Consider the following 20877-nt stretch of genomic DNA (forward strand, 5'->3'; position numbering starts at 1 on the left):
TCTCTGAGTGCGCTTGGAATCAGTTGCGTTTTTGCGCCGACCTCCCCAGCTTGATAGCCTTTTGTCTGAGTGCCACATTTATGTGGCGGAGGGTACGTGTATGCGTTGGTGTCGTTTATCATGATTTACTTACCGCCACGCACTTCACATGTCAACACAATATTATCGCCCTCGAGCAATGGACCCACAGCTCCGGCAACATCGCGTCCGGAGGCATCGTACACGAGTATTTGGTGCGGAGGAACTGCAGGGAGAGCGGAGAAAGCGGGACAGTCGTTATAGAAGGATGCACTAAGAAAGATACTTTCAGGAGGTTTAAGATGACTTCTCTGTTCGTAAAAACATTCTAGCAGCTCATGCTTAAGTTAATAATAATCAATTACATTAGTTAGGCACGTTATTTATGTTAATCTTCAATTTTGAATACGGTCTTTAAAGTAAAGTTACTCGGGGGACGCAAAGATTTAACTCATATTCGAATATTCGATTTTTCCGTTTGCTAATTTCCAGATAGTGATACAAGAGTTCTTCCAATCCACCTTCACATTTCTCAGAGTGCACGTGGTGGGGGGAGCCACTGAGCCGCCCTTAATGGCGGTGCACTGTCCTGCGGGTACTCACCAATGACCGTTAAGTTAATTCTATGATTACGCGTGGGCGAGTTCTGGAAGTCGACGCGGCAGCGGTAGACCTGTTGAGAACCCAATAAAAAATACACAGTAACACGCCAGTTTTCGGGTGGTAATGGTCCAGTTTGAGCCACTTACGCCCTCGTCATCCAGCTGAATGTTGTCCACCGATAACTTGGCCGGCTGCTGTCCGGTAACGAAATACGCACGTGGCCCAAATGAGTTGGTGTCCGACCAGTAGAGCGCCTTCTCGAAGGGCCGTCCTCGGACGTCGAAGCTGCAAAGGGACAAGCGGAGCGGAATGTTAAAAGTCGCCTAAGTAGTTCCCCTTCGTTATCTGTATCTAACGGCCGCCGGGGAAATGCAAAAAATGAGCGGATAAACCAAGCGGGTAAACCAAGGTATTGACGATAAGTTGTGTCAGCAATTGCCTCCCAGAGCATTTCAGATGTCGCAGCGGAGGTCGTAAATTTTAATGCGATGTGAAAGTTTTCACGGGGCGTGACCTCGGGGGTTGACCTTATGCTTTGAGCACACAAAACGGGTCGTCTTGATGGGGAAAATATTTAATTCAATGTTTTCATGTGGTCACCGTTTAGGGTCTTTTTTATCCGAAATGAGCGAAATCATTACTTGAATTAAGAAAAACCACTACTCAAAAAGGGAATAGAATATAGATGTGCCTCTCACATATATTTAAGGAAAGGGGTTAAAGAAGGGGTTACCCAGACGTATTTCTATTCAATTTCAAACAATAGAACTAGAACGCTAATGTCTTAATATTCGCTTTCAAAAATAAGACTAAAATACGGTTTTTGAAAATGTAGTGGCACCGCCTTGGAACTCTTTAGCACATTAAGAGCATCTACAAAATAAGTATAATCAGAATAAAGCCATAAACCTGACACAATCTCACATATGGCTCTCCAGGAGAATGCTAAGTAGTCATAAAAAAGAAAATGAAATGAAGGCACAAAACGAACGGCAAAGCCGGAGCGTGCCACTTAACACTTAAGCCGAGCTAAACTCTGGAAAACTGCAAACATAGTAGCGCAAGGTGGCGTGCTATTTATAAAGTCTACTTTAAAGCCCCAGGAGAGGCCACTGAATAAAGCCGGCAACTTATTGGACCGGCCTGGGCCGTTTTTCCCGTGCAAAGCATAAATATTGAATGGAAAATTGTAAAAAACGACACGCTCAAAAGTGGCCCTGGCCAGAGTTTTCACGCGTCTACGAAATGACCCTTTTCCTGTGCCCGATGACCCGCGGAGCAGGGGTCGACAAAACGAGCCCCGAGCATAAATTTGCACGCAACTAATTTCTTCCGTTTCGCATTATTTTCGCAGCCCGGCGCAGCCCAGCAAACGTTTGCAATTTTGCGCATTAAAAAGCCTGACGTGCTATCTTTGGCGCTTTTATTGTATTTGTTAATGTCCGTCTGAGGACTTTGGACGTTCCGGAGGGTAGGTTGCCACGCCCTCCGCCCACGGCCCCCGCCCTTAGAGCCCCACTCCGGAAGCCCCAGCGACACGCCGTAAATGACTTGGCGGTGGCAAAGCTTTCCCACAATCTTTTCAGGACACTCGAATAAATGTATTTAGTTGGAAAACAAAAGTTTAGAATCTTAAGTTAATGCTGGGATGAATGTTTATCATCAATTTATTTTAGTTTACTGACTTTTTAGATTTTTGGCTTTATTTTCTATAACAAATTGGCAGATACATTACACATACGCCTAGTATGTCCAATTGTAGTTATGAACTCAAATATGCTGTTCTCGACATAAAGGAATAAATGAACTATCTTCGCACAGCTAAGAATGATGTCTGGAAAGTTAGTGGCATTTGGAATGACATAATATTGCACTCTAGTTAAGAAGATTGAAAGGTGTCTATTTCGGATTCAAATTTACTGACTTTGGGAATTAGTTTAAACTGGCTTCAATAATCGCTATTGCATATAGCACTTGCCATGTGGAGTCAGGAAAATGTAAAAACCACGGTGGAAATCGAATTGGAGGCACTTTCACGACCCTTTTCTTAGAGTGCAGCTCTCCAGTGACCCACACACCAGCACATCGTCTTTGCACAGTCATCGCCAGTTGTGTCCTTTTGTTGTTTCCGCTGTCGTCGTGCAGTCTGCGCTATCTGTGGGTCCTTGCCACGCCCCCTGCCCCGCCCGCCCCGTTGCGGTTGGCGGAGCGGTTTGTCATTGTGCCGGCTGGCAGGATTCTTCGCGGCCTCCGCCCGGCGGCCGTATTGTTTGCGCCTTTAAGTGGTTTTTTATCATTTTGCCGCTGACACAATTTATATCCGGTGCTCATATTTCTTATGCTTATCACTGGGCTCCTCCGTTACGTTACCTCCGCCGCTTACTCCCCTCCACTTTCTCCCTGGCCTGTCATGTGTTCGGCCATTCCTCTAATTGTGCTCCAAGTGCAGTAAGCCATGCGGCGAATAAATTACGGATCCTAAGCCTTGCCCAAAGCCAGGGCACGTTCCCTAATTAGCCTAATTAAATATATGCGCGAAAATGTAAACATAACGGACTGCAGAGGGCGGGAGCTCCTTGGGAAAATTCCTTTTAAGAACTGCGCTCCAGGTTCGCGCGTTCCCCCGCTCTCGCCGCCTCCCGCGCTTTTCCCGCTTTTAATTTTGCGCATTTGCAAACAATAGAGAAACGCCGAATAGTCAACAAAGGCGGAGGAGCAGTGGCGATAAGGCAAGGTGGAATGGCCTGGCGTGGATGGAGTCTGCCTCCCATTCCGATCCCGTCACACAAATATGGCCAGAGTACGCCGGTCTTAGCCCGGCTTGCCCTCTGTTGACGTTGTGTTTTCTCGTTGTTGGCCTTAGGAAACAATAATGCCAAGTTTGCACAATGAGCAAAGCAGCAAAACAGCGAGGAAACTCCCGGGGAAAGGACAGAGCACAGAAAAATAAACGCCAAATGCTCGGGCAGTAAAAATTGTAAAGCAGAAAAACAGGGAGCTCGCAGAGAAGGCTAGGGCAGGGAGCAGAGTAAAATGGGCCAAGCCGAGAAAAGAAGACAACATTGTGGCAGTCGCAGAAATGTTGACTGTCGTCGGAGACCGGGAAAGGAGAAGGGGCGGCGGAGAGAGCGGACGAAGAAAGGCCACAAGACGGAGAGCGAGGAGGAGAAAGTCCAGAAAAAGCAGGAAAGCATAGGAGACAAGTGGACGCAACCACGCCACGTCCGCTTCAAGAGTTTGCTCTGCACTACGAGAAATATATTTATTTATAAAAAATGCCGAGATAAGTTTATAATTAATCTTGAAAACCTTTGCGAAGATGCTGGGAACTTAGCCCAGAACTACTCTTTAGGAAACTTCCCCTTCAAAAAAGTTTGTAATTTCCTCAATTTTTCTTCAAGTGCAGCGTCTCGTTCGCATTGGCTTTCTTCCATTCACCCATTCTTCCGCTTTTCCTTTGTCGATGGTCTGCTTTTTTCCGACAATTAGTTGAGTTTTATTTATTTTGCGTTAATTGGTAGCACTTTATCTTGGGCCGAATGAATGAGCTGCGTTCTTTAAACAAATCCCGAGGCGAGGCGGACCTTGAACTGGACGCTGCATGGGTTTGGTAATTACGTTTCGGTTTTTCGGTGTCCTGGCATAAACTTTGACCGCCACGCCCCCGCCTCCTCGAATTTGGTATTCGCAACCGACGATCCCCGCCCTGAAATCCAATATCAAAGCAAGCTTCTCATATTGCCATTTAATGTTTTCCTTTTTGTTCGCTCCTCAGTTTGAAGCGCTTACAAAATCCTATTCAGGAAGATTGCAAAAGGGCTGAGGGGCGGGCTGGCAAGGCTCCCAAAAAAATAAAAGGACCCAAAACTTTTGCACTCACAATATCCATTGAATAATTTTATGACAATATGTGTCAGAGCGTGTCGGTGTGCTGGTGTGCGGATGTGCGGGTGTGCGTGTGCGCCCGTGTGTGTGTCGGTATTCTGACAGTTTAAACAGATGCTGCTGTCGTGGGAACGTTTCTCGCCGAGATTCCGTACCCGACCGCCGAATACTCATGGCAGCTGACTGCCAAAGCTTAAAGTGTCGAATCCGCGAGGTTTATTTTAACTGATTGACTTGATTTGAAATTGAGTGAAATTGATTTTGCGATTAAGAAGGGTAACCCTATTCGGTTAAAATAAAGATTCAATTTAAAATGAGATTAAAATTCCTTTTAAAAGATTTTATATTTTGATAATTTAATTGTGTGAAATCTAATTAAAGAAGAATAGATTCATATTCATAAAATATATGTTATTATTCTTTTAATCAGACTGCTTCATTTCAGAAGGCTTTGAATTATTTATATTATTTGGCGGCAAAATCATTGAGTTCTCATTTAAGTTTTTTTTTTTGTAATAATAATAGTTATTGAAAATATCAAGCAAGCAGCTATCATTTAATTTTGTGTTAAAACCTTTCCTCAAAAAGTGTTTGCCTCACTCGACTTCAATAACATATTTAATTTTAATAGCCTTCGACCCTAGTTATTATGTAACATCACTGCTTTTTAGAATTATATTATTATTATTCCCATATTTCTCATGGAGTAATAAAGTAATTGCATCCCTGACCCTGTCATACTAACCCTCTACAGGGTACGTGAATTGTGGACTTCAACTATGCACCGCTTGACAAAAGGCAATAAACTATGGGGGCATGAGGGTCTGCCAGCACACGGCCCACTCCGGGTGGGCCATCCACATCCTCGTCCAGGACGAAATTAGACAGGTGAGAATAGGCTCCGCACACTGTACACTGTACACTCGCACATTGTCTGGCGGCCCGTATCAAATTATGCATAAAGAAGCCCTATCGCACGGGCGGGAGCTGCCGCGCTGAAGCGCCAAAAAGTATGCTCCGTAACTCGACAAAAGTGGCAACAAATTTTAAATTGGTTTCCACACAGCGCCACACACGCGGGCAAACAAAAGAACGCAGCACCGGGAGAAATATGAAACAATAATAACACCGAAAAGGGGCTGTTTACACGCCCCCGTATACACACACAGAAGTATGCAAATGGTTTTACTGCCCCTTTGTTTTTGTTTGGTTTTTCCTTTTTTCCAGTCGCCTTTGTGCGAGGGTATTGGTGTTATTATGGAGCCATGCTGTGTAATATCTGTAAATTTCTTTTGTTATTGCCAACAACAGTTTTCCCCAGCACCCAGCCCCTCCCCATCCCGGTTTTCCCGATCCCCCGCCTTTCCAGCGGGCGGTGTTGACATTTGTTGGCATCATTCCACACATTGTTGCCGCTGGTGTTGGTTTTTGTTTGGTTTTCGCTTCATCTTCTTCTTAACTTTTACTATATAATTTGTAGCATATGAATATATGAGGGCCCGAGGAAAAGCAGGGCCGGCAGAAGCAAAGAGCGCGAACAGCGCCGTGCTCGTTGTGCTCGGTGGCCAAGTTCAAATTTATGCAGTGTCGCCCAATAAATTCCGCAATAAATTCAAAATAAAACTTTCATCTTGGGCTAGCCTATTTGGGACTCGGTGCTTCGGGAGTGCGACCGCAGGTTGGGGTTCCGAGAGCCAAAGCCATTCCAGAGTCGGGGCCCAGATTTTAATATTTTGATTGGGGTTAAAAATTAGCTGGAAAGGGGGTTCGCTGGCCCATTTTGGCAGTAAGAATGGGGTTCCAAATACTTAAATACAGCTTTGTTTACAGTCAATGGCTTAGCTTCACAAAGCTAGGTACTTTAATGAACCCCTCTTAAATGCATATTTGTATTTGATGCACATTGCACACATTTATTATTGAGCGGAACTAAACAATCAGCCAAAAAATTTAGAACGAAGCGGATTTTATTGAACTCAGCCATTTGCCTTTCGGTCCATTAAAACGAATATAAATACTTAATTGTGGGAACTAAAACAAGAGCAGATTGTGCAAATATACAATGATGTTAAATTCCCAGAATTTTCCAATTACGGCAAATTCCCTCCGTCCAATTACCGAAATCGAAGTCATTAAAAGTTAATCACGACGATGAAGAGAAGTTTGGTAATCGGCCTCTCGCCTTGGAATGCGCAATCAGGGAAGGATTGGACCGCCGTTTCCGACTGTGACCAAGTGGTGAGCCGACAAGGAAAATCCCCACGCTGGCATTTCTCTGTCGGCGCTGGAAAGCAGAGCTTAGTGGCGGCCAAATCGATTTGCATGCGCCGCTTGCATTTCCGCTCTCACACACGCACATCCCACACCCCACAGCCCACACCCCACCCGCACAGCAGCACTCGTGCTCCCACACAATTGCATATACATTTGAAACTTAATTACAGTTTTAAATATCCCATCTAACCTGAAATTCGCGCAAAGTGCGACTGCAGAGCCGCCTGCCGCTCGTAAAATGGCCCGAAAATGCACTCGACTTAATTGCCTTTGGACCCCGACTCTCGGCTGTCCTTTTTGCCACACTCGGAAAATACTCGGGGTACCAATTCATTTTTATTTAGAAATATGTGATACTAAATTTCACTCATGAAAATGTTCCCTGTGAAGACAATAACCCATTATTTAATATTTTAAAGGTTTAAATTAATAGTATAGTAGTGAGTTAAAAGAAAATATTAATACTTTGATTACTAAATTTAATTTACTATACTGTTGTTAGCATAAAGATTTTACCCCTATACTCTTAGAGAAATTTTCCCAACATAAATTTTGGAATTTTCTTTTCCGTGTAGCGGTGTTCTGGGATCCTACCCCAGGCCTTGATTCTGCTATCTTCAGTTTCTCTTCACTTCCGCTGCCGTTGGCCTTTATTACCAGCCATTTTGAATACCATTTTGTGGTTTATTACTTTCGCGGCAGACCGATTCTCAAGCAGCAGCCAAATACACACACGGCTCAGCCTCTTCGAAGTGAATGCACTTTCGATTGCCCCTCCATCCGGATTTTCCCGCCGCCCGGCTCAGCCTGTCTTTATGGGCGGTTGGCAGGCGGCTGCCGGCGATTATGGCAGTTAGCGCGGCACTCAGATTATCCGCTTTTGACAGCCAGTCCTCCACCTCCACCGAGCGAGCCGGGGAGGAGCAGGAGCCGGCCAGAGCAGACCATCCAATCCACTCCGACCCAGTGCTCGCAGTGAATTTAATTATTCATGCCACGGAACCTACGGATACCTGGCACCCAGCAGCCGGGTGTCCAGGCGAGCTTTAAAAATCAATTAACCTTGATTGTGGCCGGGCTTAAAGTCCGTCGTAACATCGATATTTACACAAGGGTTTTCGGGGTATATTTGTTTTCCCGGGGCCTGTGACGTACCGTATCTATATAGTTCGAACCCTTTCCCCTTGTATGATTATTATGGCACTGAAATTAATAAATATCGTTTTATAAAATTATTTTTATTATATAGTATCGGGTGCTAAGAAGTCGGTTAACTGTACACAATTTACTATAGGTCGAAGCTAAATATCTTACAATATCCATTTGCAATTTAACAAATGAACCTTTTCTTACTGATACTTGTATCATTTGTTAACCCTTTTAATCTGACCTTAAAGCCATAATAAGGGTTTCATGATATTAAAAACAGCTCAAGTGCACATTAAATTAAATATACTTATGCCCCCGCTCATCAAGTGCAAGTGCAGTTAATTTAATTTAATTTTTGTGTATTTCATCGCTTACTTCGGTTGATCCCAGCGTGAATCGCAGCCCCCAGGGATATGGCGAGTGCAGTGCTCCCGTGTGCCTTTTGAATCGCCCGGCACGGCCATTCCATTTCCTGCTGCCTTTTGTTTATTATGTAGGCTTTGTGGGGGGCGGTGGGCGGTGGGCGTGGTCGGGAGGGGCTGCCAATGCCATTGACGGCCTGCAATATTGAACGTGACAGTCGGCCTGTCGACCCACAGAGCTCGCCTCCCTCCTCGTTACAGGTGGCTGTCAGGGCAAATGTTAATTTTAATAATGGAAGGGCGAGCAGCCCGACCCGCCCCTGCTCTTTGGCCTTGTATCGCCACGATTCATAACAAATAAATGTATAAAAATCTTATGAAAATCGCATTTCAAGGGTCAAAGTCAGCAGAAACAAATCCCGGCCAGCTATCCGGGCCATAAAAATGAACCCTAAGCCCGAAATAGCCTAACCCTAAAAACTGTCTGCTTGTTGGCCAGTCAAACAACAAAGCAAAAGTTAACATTATAATTTTTAATATTTTTGCTTTTAGCCTCCTGGGCAGGACATCGTTTTATTTGGGCCTCGGCTTTCGGCTTTGTATCTGGGTGTAAAGCTGTCAAATGCAGGGACCTGCTTCACAGGACCTGGCCGGTATTTGGGCCGTAGGTGTGTGCGGCCCGCTTAGGTGAGGCTGCCAGCTGTGACGTGCCTTTGGAAATGTTGCAAAGCCTGCCCCACAAAAAGGATGTTCGACACTGGGGCAAAAAAAGATAACTTTAGGACACCACTTTTGGAAGTGGCGCCTAAAACGGAATGTTTTCTTTTATGGACATAATTTTTGGACACCATTAGGGGTGAATAAAACATAACAATTTTAAAATGAAATCTATTATCGCATTTTGATTGAATTGCTGGCTTGTTGAAATGCAACAGGAAATTTCAGCAAATGGGGAAAGACCCTAATAGTTTTCGGAACATGAAAAGAGACTAAAGAGATGTAAAATTTTAAATTTTGTCTCAGGTAATATGATATTAAAGTAGATAACGGAGGCTGTGTTTTTATATAAATGGTGATAAACAATTCGACTGACGATTCGGTTACTGACAAGCCGCTGTTATTTGAATTATTTTTTTTGTTTCCACCCTCTCTTATCTCCGATAGTGATTTCTTCCAGTGCACTATCATTACTGTGGAAAACCTTGGGGGATCCCGTTCTATGTCCCATTTACTCGGCCCTCTTTCCGCCCTTCACATGCTGCTTTCAATTTCGGCGCCTTTTCGGTTTTAGCTTTTGGTTTTGATTCTTTCCTAAGCCCCATTCAGCCGCCCCTCAGAGTGTCCTTCGATTTCACGCAGAGCTGGCAATTTTCCGCCGCAGCTCGTGTCCTGGGTGGACTTTTCCCTTGGAATCCTGCCCTCGCTGCGCAGCTGTTGCTGTTGTTCTTGTTTGCGCTCTTGTTATTTATTTCCCTAAATTTCATTCCTATTTCTTGTTTTCCTTTCCTGTCTTATTGTGTGCAGCGACTTGTCCTGGAAGGGAAATCGAATTCGAATCACTTTCGGATATTTTTGGTAATAAAGTCGGAAATTTTTGCGACATTATTGTTTTCCACATTTTTCTAGTTTTCCGCTTTTTGTTGTTTGCCTTCGTTGGTCCAAGCACTCACCTCCCTGGCTCATATTTTCCTCTTTGTCTGGTCTGAAATTTATTGCTTCCAATTGAGTGCACGAAGTGGCAAGAACAACAGCATCAACAAGGATCAGAGTCCTGGCGGCAGGACTCGTGAACAGCTCGCGCTCGCCCTTGAGATACACGTGCGTTGGTATACGTGTGTACCCAGATGTATTCGTACCCGAATTCGTATTCGTACCCGTATTCGTATTCGTACCCGTATCCATGTCGATGTCGATGTCTATGTCCTTATTCCCGAAAAGCCCCGTTCACCCGCTGGCAACATATTGAAAAGGAAGCACATGTAAGCAAAATTGACAAGGCTAAAGGATATCGATGTCTGCTTATAATGTGCAACATATTAAACCTAAGCACACGTTCGCCAGCGAGCTCTATAAATAACAGCAGCAGGAGCTCGAGGACACTGCCGGGGGCTGAAGGTGCGGATAAGGACGGGGATGGTATAGATGATAGGATGAGGACGAGGGTGGAGCTCTTCTGCCCCCGCCCACAATCAAAGTTGCCGCCAAAACAGTTTTCACTTTGGATGCCATTATTTTGCCGCCCCCGCCTTCACCCCGGATGTCCTTTGCCTCGGGTCCTGCGGCTAATATATGAGTCCATGTCGCCCTGGTTGGCCTGCCTGGCATGCCGTTGCTTTGTTTTGCTTTGACCCACTCCCGAAGCCACGTCCTGGCCCCTAGGACTCGGGAATTCAGGACTAGGCACACGCGGCCGGTGCACTTGGAGAAAATTGATTGTCAAATATGTGTAAAAAAAATGTGTGTAAGGACAAGGTAGGAAAATGGTTGGAAACAAAAAACGTTGAAGAAGGATCAAATAACAACATTTCATTTAAACAGGAGGATGGCCCATGTAATATAATTTTAAAATCAACGAAGTATTAAAAATTAAGTATATTGCAAATCTGTGAAAATAATTTAAAAGCTGTATTTTTTTTTGTAATGCTTACTTAATACAGCGATAATATTTTTTAAATTTCAACAAATAAGACAAGTTATTTATAATTCAAATTTCAAAATACATATTCTATAAGTTTCTATAATTGTTTTGTGTCTCTGCTCAGTGTAGTCCTCACCCGAACCGACGCCAGTTGAGTTGATATTGATGATGTTATTAAAATAATAAATTATTTGAAAATTATGAACTGCTGCCATTTCTCATGAAGCTGTCGGGCGCCTGAGTGGAGGGAGTTGCCACTGGAGGGGCTTATAAATCAAAGGTAGCCGGCGCAGGGACCCCAGTTGGCCAGCCCCGAAAAGGGCGGAACTTCTGTCAACCGCACAGACACACATCCCCACACTTATACTTGGAATCTCAAAGAGACTATAAAATTAGCAAGTGGCTGCTACCTGAATTCAAATTCGACTGCCTGCGGACGGGGGCTCCTGCTTACCTGTAAAGTGGCTTGCCGGCGCTCTCACGGAACCAGAGCACCATGTACACCCGGTCGTCCTTCGCCTCCGGCTCGATGTCGCACGGCAAGGATGCGGTTCGTCCCAGAACGGCCTCCACGGCCACTGTGGAAACTGAAACGGAGAGGGAACACAATTATGAGTGCACTGCGGTAAAATAATCATATGTGGTCTAGAACAAGACAGGAAAATCTTTTAGCAAGGGGATAATATAGTTTGGGATTGGTTATTTCTCGTTTAATTATTTTTCCATATTTTATAAAAAGCGCTGCTAATCATGGAAAATGTAGTATAGTTCTGCCTGAAAGAAACATTCAAATATTCCATATAAAAAAAAAGGAATATTTAATATTTATTTTAATTTTCTGGAAATAATTTCAATGGAAATAAGTATTGATGACATAAATTCAAAAGTATATCAAAATTTAACAAATTTGCGTTTCTCGTTAAAAATAATTCATTCTTAAAAGTAATTGTATTAAGAAAAAAACACATAATAAAACAAACTGAATGTCTGTTACTTTTGACTCTCAACGTTCTTAGGTAAACTGTTTCCGCTAGAAATCCTTGACTCACTTTTTCCTTGGTGTATCATTACCGTTTCCACCCAATGCAATTGAATGAAACGACAGGTGGGGTGGCTCTTTTGAAATGTCATGACAAAACTATTGCCAAAGTCATTAACACAATATGAAAATGTCCTTTTTGCTCAGCGCCCGGGCAGAGCTTTTGGGGTGTGGCCACAATTACTGGGAACCAACTCGACTCGACTCGACTCCTTCGTCGATTTCCTAGCAAATGTCAACAAAACGCTGCCTTTTAAGTGTCACGTTGAGACTGCCGTCCCACAAACGCGGAGCACGCAAGGCTCCGGCCGCACGACAACCTCAAGGCGGGTCCTTTGCGCCACCCAACCACCCAGATCCCGCCAACCACCCACCTCCTTTCAACCGCAATAGCCGCTGACGTTCATCGTTGTACTCGCATAATCACAACCAAGTACGTGAGTGGGAATATTAATGCCAAATTGAAGCCAACGACAAGGATGACGTCGACAATGGTGATGACGATGGCGATGGCCGGTCTGCGATTTCAGGACGGCCTCATCTTTTGCATTTAAACTGCCAATTGATGTCACTGAAAACAGACAAATGCTAGGGGCAACGTCGTCGTCGCTTCCGGATGGCCAAAACTCATTCCCAATCCAATCTAGACCGCCGATTCCCCACTCCACCCACACCACCACTTCGATTCCCAAGCAATCCGGGGAATCGACAATGGATTAAAGTTGGCCGGCTGGTTTCAGTTAAAGCCCCTAATTGGCCCTTGGCGTGAGAAGGATCTAAGCGCGGGAAGTGGGCGGAACTCGGATGTTTAGCTAGTTCTGTCGTCACAAGTCGTAAATTAATGAGGGAAACGTGAACTTTAAGTGCATGCCCATTAATCAGCCGGATGAATAAAATATTAATAGCCTTCAAAGAGTTGTGAATGAGTAGAATTAATTGATTAAGAAAGGATCGATGACGTCGAACAGAGGTATCTGTCCATTTTATTTGAGAGGGCAATGCATTCTTCTGCAAATCTGCTCGTTGTGCCGCATAAAATGGCCGCATGCCGCAGGAACTTTAACGCCAATTGAATTCCCCACGCAAATCAGAAAAGAAGAGACATTTGCCAGCGATTGACGCCCGACACACTCGTACGAATCGATTTCGCTGCGGAAAATTGAAAATTCGATTGCTCACCTGTCCGGCTGTCAGAACCCAGAAACTCGAGCACATCCATCACGAACCTATTTTACAGCCTGGTGCTCATTAATACCCAAAAGGGAGCCTCACAATCGTGTTACGCGTAATTTCATTTCGGCAGCCCAAACGAGTGGGGGGAATAAAAATGCGGGGAAGGGGCGAGCGCTCTCCTGCAGACGATGCCAAAAATTGTTGACATTTATTTAATATGCGCACGTTTTATAGAAAAGCAATTCCCAGTCGGATAATTTATGGCACACTACAGAAATTTGCACATGAAAACGCCGACCCAGGCGCCCCCCGAAAAGCACTCTCCCACGCTGGAAAACCGGATGACAAACGGACACAACCGTCAGACGTTCAGACAGAAACATATATGTACAGCGTTCTCCGGTTCGTGTGTTGGTGCCAGCTACAGCTGTATTGGTGAGTGGGCTGTCGCCGAACATGGTAGCAATTTTCGTGCGTTTGTAATTCCCATGTAAGATGTCAAATGCTCGACGAGCAGACGGAGTTAGGCCTCTGTATCAGTCGGCTGGAGCTGCGGCACTGAGCGAAACGTCTTAAGTTGTACTGTAATTCACAAATTCATACGCTTTTTCTTGTCGACTGTGGCCTAACGTTCACCTTAGTTGGATGTGAAGTGATGACCTACTTTAGCATTCATAACATTATTAAATAAAGTCAAGTCCTAATAGTAAACTTAAAATTGTTTGATTCAATGATTCTTCAGTCGTTAATTGAGTTATCAAGGAATGACTTTGTTTTGGCCCAAGAATTAAAGACCCTTTGAAAGCTGTATAGTTCGTAAAAACAGGCCCTGCCAAAGGTATTCAGAGCCCTAACACTTTAATATCTTTTACTTAAGCCCAAGAAAACATTATATCATCTAAATGTGCGAATGTATTATATTTTTTCTGCTTCTTTTAAAATGGGCACTACCTACAAAAACAAACTATAAGGATTCATAAGAGTATTATTGAAAACAAAACCAATTAATTGATATGTTGTATCATCTAGCGGGCAACCTTTGAATTTTTAAAATTTTTCCAGTGTCCTGGTCCTGTTCCTGCCGCCGTCTGAGGGTCCCAAAGCGGGCGGGCTGTTGCAGCAAATTGACATAATTTGTGATATGCGCCTCCGTCGCCGCCTCCGCCATCTCGTCAGCGAGTCCTTCGCCGTTCCAGCTCCTGCTCCTGCTCCTCCCCCTCCTCCTTATCCTTTTCCAGCTCCATCATGCTGCCGCTCGTCAGCGTCAACGTCGCGCAAGCGAAAGTGTGTAATGAGTGATTTGCCCGTGGGCCCACTGGGGAATCGGAAGGGGGATGGCTAGGGAGCTCCCATTCCGTCCACAGACCACGGAATCAGGCAGCCAAAACCAACTGCCTGGATTTTGGACAAAGTGGCGCGTGCTGCGGCTTAGGTGGCAAGCTGCTCCTAAGGTCACCGGATTGGGCTGCCACAAGCGGCAACAGTTCAGTTCGGAGAGACAAATGTCACCCCATCCCGCCGCGTGTGGGTCGTCGGGCAAATATGTGCCCGAGTTCGTGCAGGCGGCAAAATAGGTCAATTTGGGATTATTAGTGCAAATCGAAGGCGAAACTATTTTTGGGAAATTGATTTTAGAGGCGGCAAACACTTTAATCCGCTTGGCTGCTGTTTTCGGTTTCGTTTGTCAAAGGAAATAATTTTGCCTGATTACTAGGAACTTCAAGAAATCGATCTATTTTATTTCCTGGGAGTTGTTCTTTTAATGACTTAAAATTCACATAGGATCAAATTAATAAGTACACGCTTTAAGATTTAATAATTACTTGAATATATGATCTTGTTCGTGAACGGTTGCAGTCTTTAATAACTTCTCATCTTTAGGCGCATAATGCCATCACTATCCTATATATTCAATCTATGTAAAAGAAAACCGCCATATATCTATATACATATATAGCCTCTGGCAATGCTGCTATGGCGTCTCTTGGTGACATTCAACTTAGTATCAAATAGGCTTCGAAACTGGCAAGAATAAAAATTAATACAGTCCACACAACAAAATCTTATCCATTTCTAACCATATTGCTGGTCCATCGTTCCGGATTCTTGGACAGTTTTTGAAGTGCTTTGATTCTCAGGGTAATTGTTTGCCATGGAACAATTAAAATCATTAGTGAAAAGCCGTGCCAGACTCAAGGCCAATATCACACGTGTCTTGGCATGGGCTGAACAAACGGAAAGTGCAACGCACAGAGATCGTCACACGTATGGAGCTTCTAAACGAGGTTTGGAAGGAGTTTAACCAGTTCAGCGATTGCATTTCTCTTCACGAGGGAGTGGAGGGTTATGTAGATCCGGAGATTGACAACGCGGTCTACGAGACAAAATACCTAAGGGCGAACGCTATACTCAAGGAACGAAGCAATGATCTACAACCGGGGACATCTCAAGGCAGTGGGAATGGCAGCAATGGGCTTCATTCAAACAATGACGCAATCCTGAACTTGCTGCAGCAAAACCAACAACTATTTGAGCGACTTGCAGTAAGTCAGACCACACCGAACACGCCTGATCATGTTGGTGGTGACGTCACATCGCCGAATTCTAACTCGGTACTCACGGCGAATTCAACTCTGAGCGAATTGCCGAAAATTCAAATCAAGCGGTTCTCTGGAAACTACACAGAGTGGCCTTCCTTTCAAGACATATATGAAAGCACAATTCATAACAAACAGCATTTGTCCAACACCCAGAAATTCCATCACTTGAAAACACTTCTCGTTGATGAGGCTGCCAACTTAGTGCGACACTTGGCCATCACTGACACGGCGTACAATACTGCATGGGAACGTCTTAAGGAAAGGTACAATCGTCCTCGGCACATTGTAAACTCATTTTTGGAGCAGTTTATGAGCCTGCCAACAACTACAAAGATGGATGCAACAGTCCTACGGAAGGTCTCAGACGGAGCAAACGAAATTGTTCGTGGGTTGGATGCAGTCAATCAAACGGGACGCGACTGTTGGATCATCTACCTAGCCCTAGAGAAACTCGACGCTGACACACGGCGCAGGTGGATTGAGCGTAGCATGGAGTCAGATTCACCCACCCTGGAGGAGTTCTTCAAATTTCTGGACTCTCGCTGCGAAGAACTGGAGCTGAGCAAGAGGGAGCTTGCGACTGGAAGCAAGACAAATACACATCCTGAAAAGCAAAAAAGGGTCACACAATCGATGGTTGCGGTTGAAAGCAGTGGTTGCACCAAATGTAGTTCTGCAGAACACACTCTGTATGGATGTCAGCTGTTTCTGGATATGTCTGGGGTGCAGAGACGATCATTTGTGAAGGAGAAATCACTGTGCTACAATTGCTTGCGACCTGGTCATGGGGTCAACAGGTGCAAGTCAACATTCAAATGCAGGCAATGCAAGGGTAATCATCATACTCTTCTTCATCTCCAACCAAATCCACAGGCTATTGGGAATCTTGCCCAAATAGAAGAGCAGGTCGAGCAGAACATAAGCGCGTCTAACAACAACACAGCGACACTCAGTCATCTTGCCCAAGGAGAGGACACACAAAAGGTTGTATGTGTGCAAGGCACTGCAAAATCAACACATTTAACTGAATTAAAACGGAGCATACTACCAACTGCAATGGTTTATGTCAAAAATGCAAAAGGTGACCTCGTAACATGCCGTCTTCTATTGGACACAGGATCGGAGCTGTCTTACGTATCCGAGCGTTGCATCCAAGCTCTCGGACTGACACGATCGGCATCACGCATCTTGGTTACGGGAATCTCTTCCGTAAAAGCAGACACAACAAGGGGATGCACCACGCTGCATATCAAGTCTTGCATATCCGATGATCGCTTAGTTGTCTATGCTCACGTGCTAGGCAGAATCACCTCTTCTCTGGAACGGCAAAACATCGACGCATCAACACTCGAGGTGTTTAAGGATCTGCAGTTGGCGGATACACAATTCAACACAAACACACCAGTTGATATACTATTGGGAAGCGAGCACGTATGGTCAGTGTTCACAGGACGAAAGATGTACGACAACAAGGGTAATCTTATCGCCATTTCTTCGGTATTCGGATGGGTTATCACCTCACTCATCACATCGAACGCAAGCAACGCTGTCGCACTAACTACAACAATGGAGATTGACTGCACTCTTCAAAAGTTTTGGGAACTGGAGAATGTTCAAATCAGCACAAAAGCAGAACCGGAAGATGAAAAGGTCGAGAAACACTTTCTCGCCACCCACAGTCGCGATGAAAATGGGAAGTATGTCGTGGAGCTTCCATTCAACGCGGAAAATCCTGAATTCGGAGACACTCTTCATGGGGCTCTTAAGCGCTTTAAATCGGTAGAGCGACGTCTACAACAAAACGAGCAGCTGCGGACACAGTACGTATATTTCATGCGAGAGTATATCAACCTGGGGCACATGCGTGAGGTGCCGCCAGAGGACGTTGCTGCTGGAAATCAATTCTTTCTCCCCCACCACCCGGTGCTCGGCCGAAAGCTGCGAGTGGTTTTTGATGGATCCTTTCGCGACGCTAATGGTAAGGCGTTAAATGACACTCTCTTCACAGGGCCCAGTATCCAGCGTGATCTCTTTGGTGTGTGCCTACGCTTTCGTATGTACAAGTACGCATTCTCAGCGGACATCGTTAAAATGTTCCGCCAAATAAGGGTCAACGAAAGGCACAGAAATTACCAGAAAATCGTTTGGAGAGAAGATCCAAACGATCCGATCAAGCATTTCCAACTGTGCACTGTAACTTACGGAACATCATGTGCACCATTTCTGGCGGTACGAGTTCTGGAACAACTCGCTGTGGATCATCGGGATGAATACCCTATCGCTTCAAAAATCCTACTGGAGGATTTTTATGTCGATGACGTTCTTACTGGGTCAAACAGTGAGGATGAGCTACTTCGAAACCGAAACGAATTGATTCAGCTGATGTCGGGCGCAAATCTCGGACTCGGGAAATGGGTATCCAATAGCCCTTTCATACACACAGATGATACCGACGCACAATTGTCGCCAGTTAAGGTTCTTGGACTATACTGGCATCCTGGCAAAGACATTCTAACTTACAACGTAGGCCTAGTGGCAAATCCTGATTGCACCAAAAGGCAAGTCTTGTCCGACGTCTCGAGGATATTTGATCCTCTCGGACTCTTAGCACCCGTTGTCATCCAGTTCAAGATTATTTTCCAAAAACTTTGGCTCTTGAACTTGGATTGGGATGATCCACTCCCAACTAAACTAGCGGACATCTGGCTGAAATGGAGGAAAGATCTACACACTGTACAAAAGTTCGAACTACAACGCTTCGTTGCTAACGACGCAGACAACATCGAGCTCCACGGATTTTCGGATGCTTCAACCAAGGCGTATGCTGCTGTGGTCTACAGCAGAGTAACTAACGACGATGGCTCCATCTCGGTGTCCCTGGTGGCTGCGAAAACAAAGGTGGCTCCATTGAAACAGCAATCATTGCCACGCCTCGAACTTTGCGCAGCACTTCTTCTCAGCCAGCTTATTCGTTCGATTTCGTCTGGACTACGCCACAAGAACATAACAGTTTTTGCCTGGTCAGACTCATCAATCGTGCTATCCTGGTTATCGTACGCACCAGCCCAACTAAAAACATTTGTTGGAAACAGAACCTCGGAAATCCTTGACACTATTCCCAGAAAGTCCTGGCGACACGTAGACTCCAAAACAAACCCAGCTGACTGCGCTTCCAGGGGTCTGATGGCTGCAGACTTGATCGACTTCCAACTGTGGTGGAATGGACCTTTATGGCTACGGGACAAAGAGCAGTACCTGGTAAAGTTGAACGACTCACGATTTGGCTTATCTCTTTCAGACCTACGCATTCAAGCAGAAGTCAAGACCAACTGTTTGGCTTCAATGGCTGATGCAACTCAGGCTCATCCCCTTGATGAGCTGATCGCACGAGTTTCCTCATGGCTCAAGCTCATTCACATTGTCGCATATGTGAAGCGCTTCATTCAACGGACACGAAATCCATCTTGCAACAAGGCTTCAACAGCTCTTACATTCGACGAGGCTAAGACAGCAAGAATTATTTGTATAAAACACGCGCAACGCTGTTTTCAACAGGACTACCAGCTCCTCCTGGCCAAGAAACCTCTCAAGAACCGATCGCAGCTGGTAAAGCTAGCGCCAATGATCGACGAAAACGATTTGCTGAGGGTAGGCGGTCGACTGCAACAGTCGCAACTGACACGAGAGGCAAAACACCCAGTTTTGCTACCAAAAACGCATCGAATCTCGAAGCTGATCCTGGAATACGAGCACCGAGTAAACCTTCACCCTGGCGTTTCCTCCCTGTTTGTAATTGTTCGGCAAAAATTCTGGATAATTGGAGCACGTAATCTCATTCGCAAAATAACACACGACTGTTTGTCCTACTTTCGTCAACGCTACCACACATCCCAACAGCAGATGGCTGATTTACCAAGCATTCGTGTCACTCAAGCGCTTCCATTCGTAAACACTGGTTGCGATTATGCAGGCCCAATTCTTCTAAAGGATGCCAAAGTTCGGAAGCCACGTATAAGCAAGGGGTACATTTGCGTGTTTGTTTGTATGGTCACCTCCGCCGTACACCTGGAACTTGCCACAGACCTGACAACTGAAACCTTCTTGGCTGCCTTGCGTCGATTCATATCTCTGCGTGGCAAATGTAGTAAAATATACAGCGACAACGGAACCAACTTCATTGGGGCCAAACGATCTCTCGACGAAATGCAAGAATTGCTTTCATCACAAGAACACCAGGACATCGTAACATCCACCCTGGCAGATGATGGAATTCAATGGGTACTCATACCTCCACGAGCTCCTCATTGGGGAGGGAAATGGGAGTCGGCAGTTCATTGTGTAAAACTGCATCTCCGCAGGATCACCGGCAATTCAACACTCACCTTCGAACAGATGCGCACCCTGCTTGCTCAAATCAGCGCTGTGATAAATTCACGCCCCTTATGCTATGTACCGGATACCGAAACCAACTATTTGTCACCCGCCCACTTCTTAATTGGGCGACCGTTTACCACCGTTCCAGATCCCGACTTAAGCCACATCCCCGTGGGCCGATTAGGTTATTGGCAGAGCATCCAGGCTATGCTCCAAGGATTCTGGAAGAAATGGCATCAGGAGTATCTGACTACTCTGCAACAACGTCCGAAATGGACCGCTTCTACACCCAACCTCTCGATCGATGATGTAGTTCTCGTTAAGGAGTCCAATACGCCACCAGCATCCTGGCACATCGCACGGGTTATAGAAACCTATCCAGGAAAGGACAACCTCGTTCGAGCAGTCAAATTGAAGACACCAACAGGAGAGATGACCAGACCCATCACGAAGGTCGCACTTTTGCCCAATTCAGAAACTGTGTTTCAGGGCGGGCCGGGATGTTCGTGAACGGTTGCAGTCTTTAATAACTTCTCATCTTTAGGCGCATAATGCCATCACTATCCTATATATTCAATCTATGTAAAAGAAAACCGCCATATATCTATATACATATCTTTTTTCGCCTCTGGCAATGCTGCTATGGCGTCTCTTGGTGACATTCAACTTAGTATCAAATAGGCTTCGAAACTGGCAAGAATAAAAATTAATACAGTCCACACAACAAAATCGTATCTATTTCTAACCAGATCTTTTCGTTAA

The 20877-nt window shown here is 45.1% G+C and overlaps 1 protein-coding gene across 2 annotated transcripts in view; it reads right to left on the reverse strand.

Annotated features, from left to right (window-relative positions):
• The window catches only part of LOC108027331 (uncharacterized), a 106713-nt gene that overhangs the window by 30243 nt on the left and 55593 nt on the right, over nt 1-20877 (reverse strand). For both annotated transcript variants that reach the window (XM_050888667.1, XM_017098743.3), the window contains exons 3-6: nt 11384-11516; nt 768-906; nt 622-691; nt 134-244 (exon numbers count right to left, since the gene is read on the reverse strand). In XM_050888667.1, the coding sequence (XP_050744624.1) occupies nt 134-244; nt 622-691; nt 768-906; nt 11384-11516 (453 nt within the window). The remainder of the gene's footprint in view (nt 1-133; nt 245-621; nt 692-767; nt 907-11383; nt 11517-20877) is intronic.

This window comes from Drosophila biarmipes, chromosome 3R, assembly GCF_025231255.1.
Source record: "Drosophila biarmipes strain raj3 chromosome 3R, RU_DBia_V1.1, whole genome shotgun sequence".
NCBI classification, from domain to species: Eukaryota; Metazoa; Arthropoda; class Insecta; order Diptera; family Drosophilidae; genus Drosophila; species Drosophila biarmipes.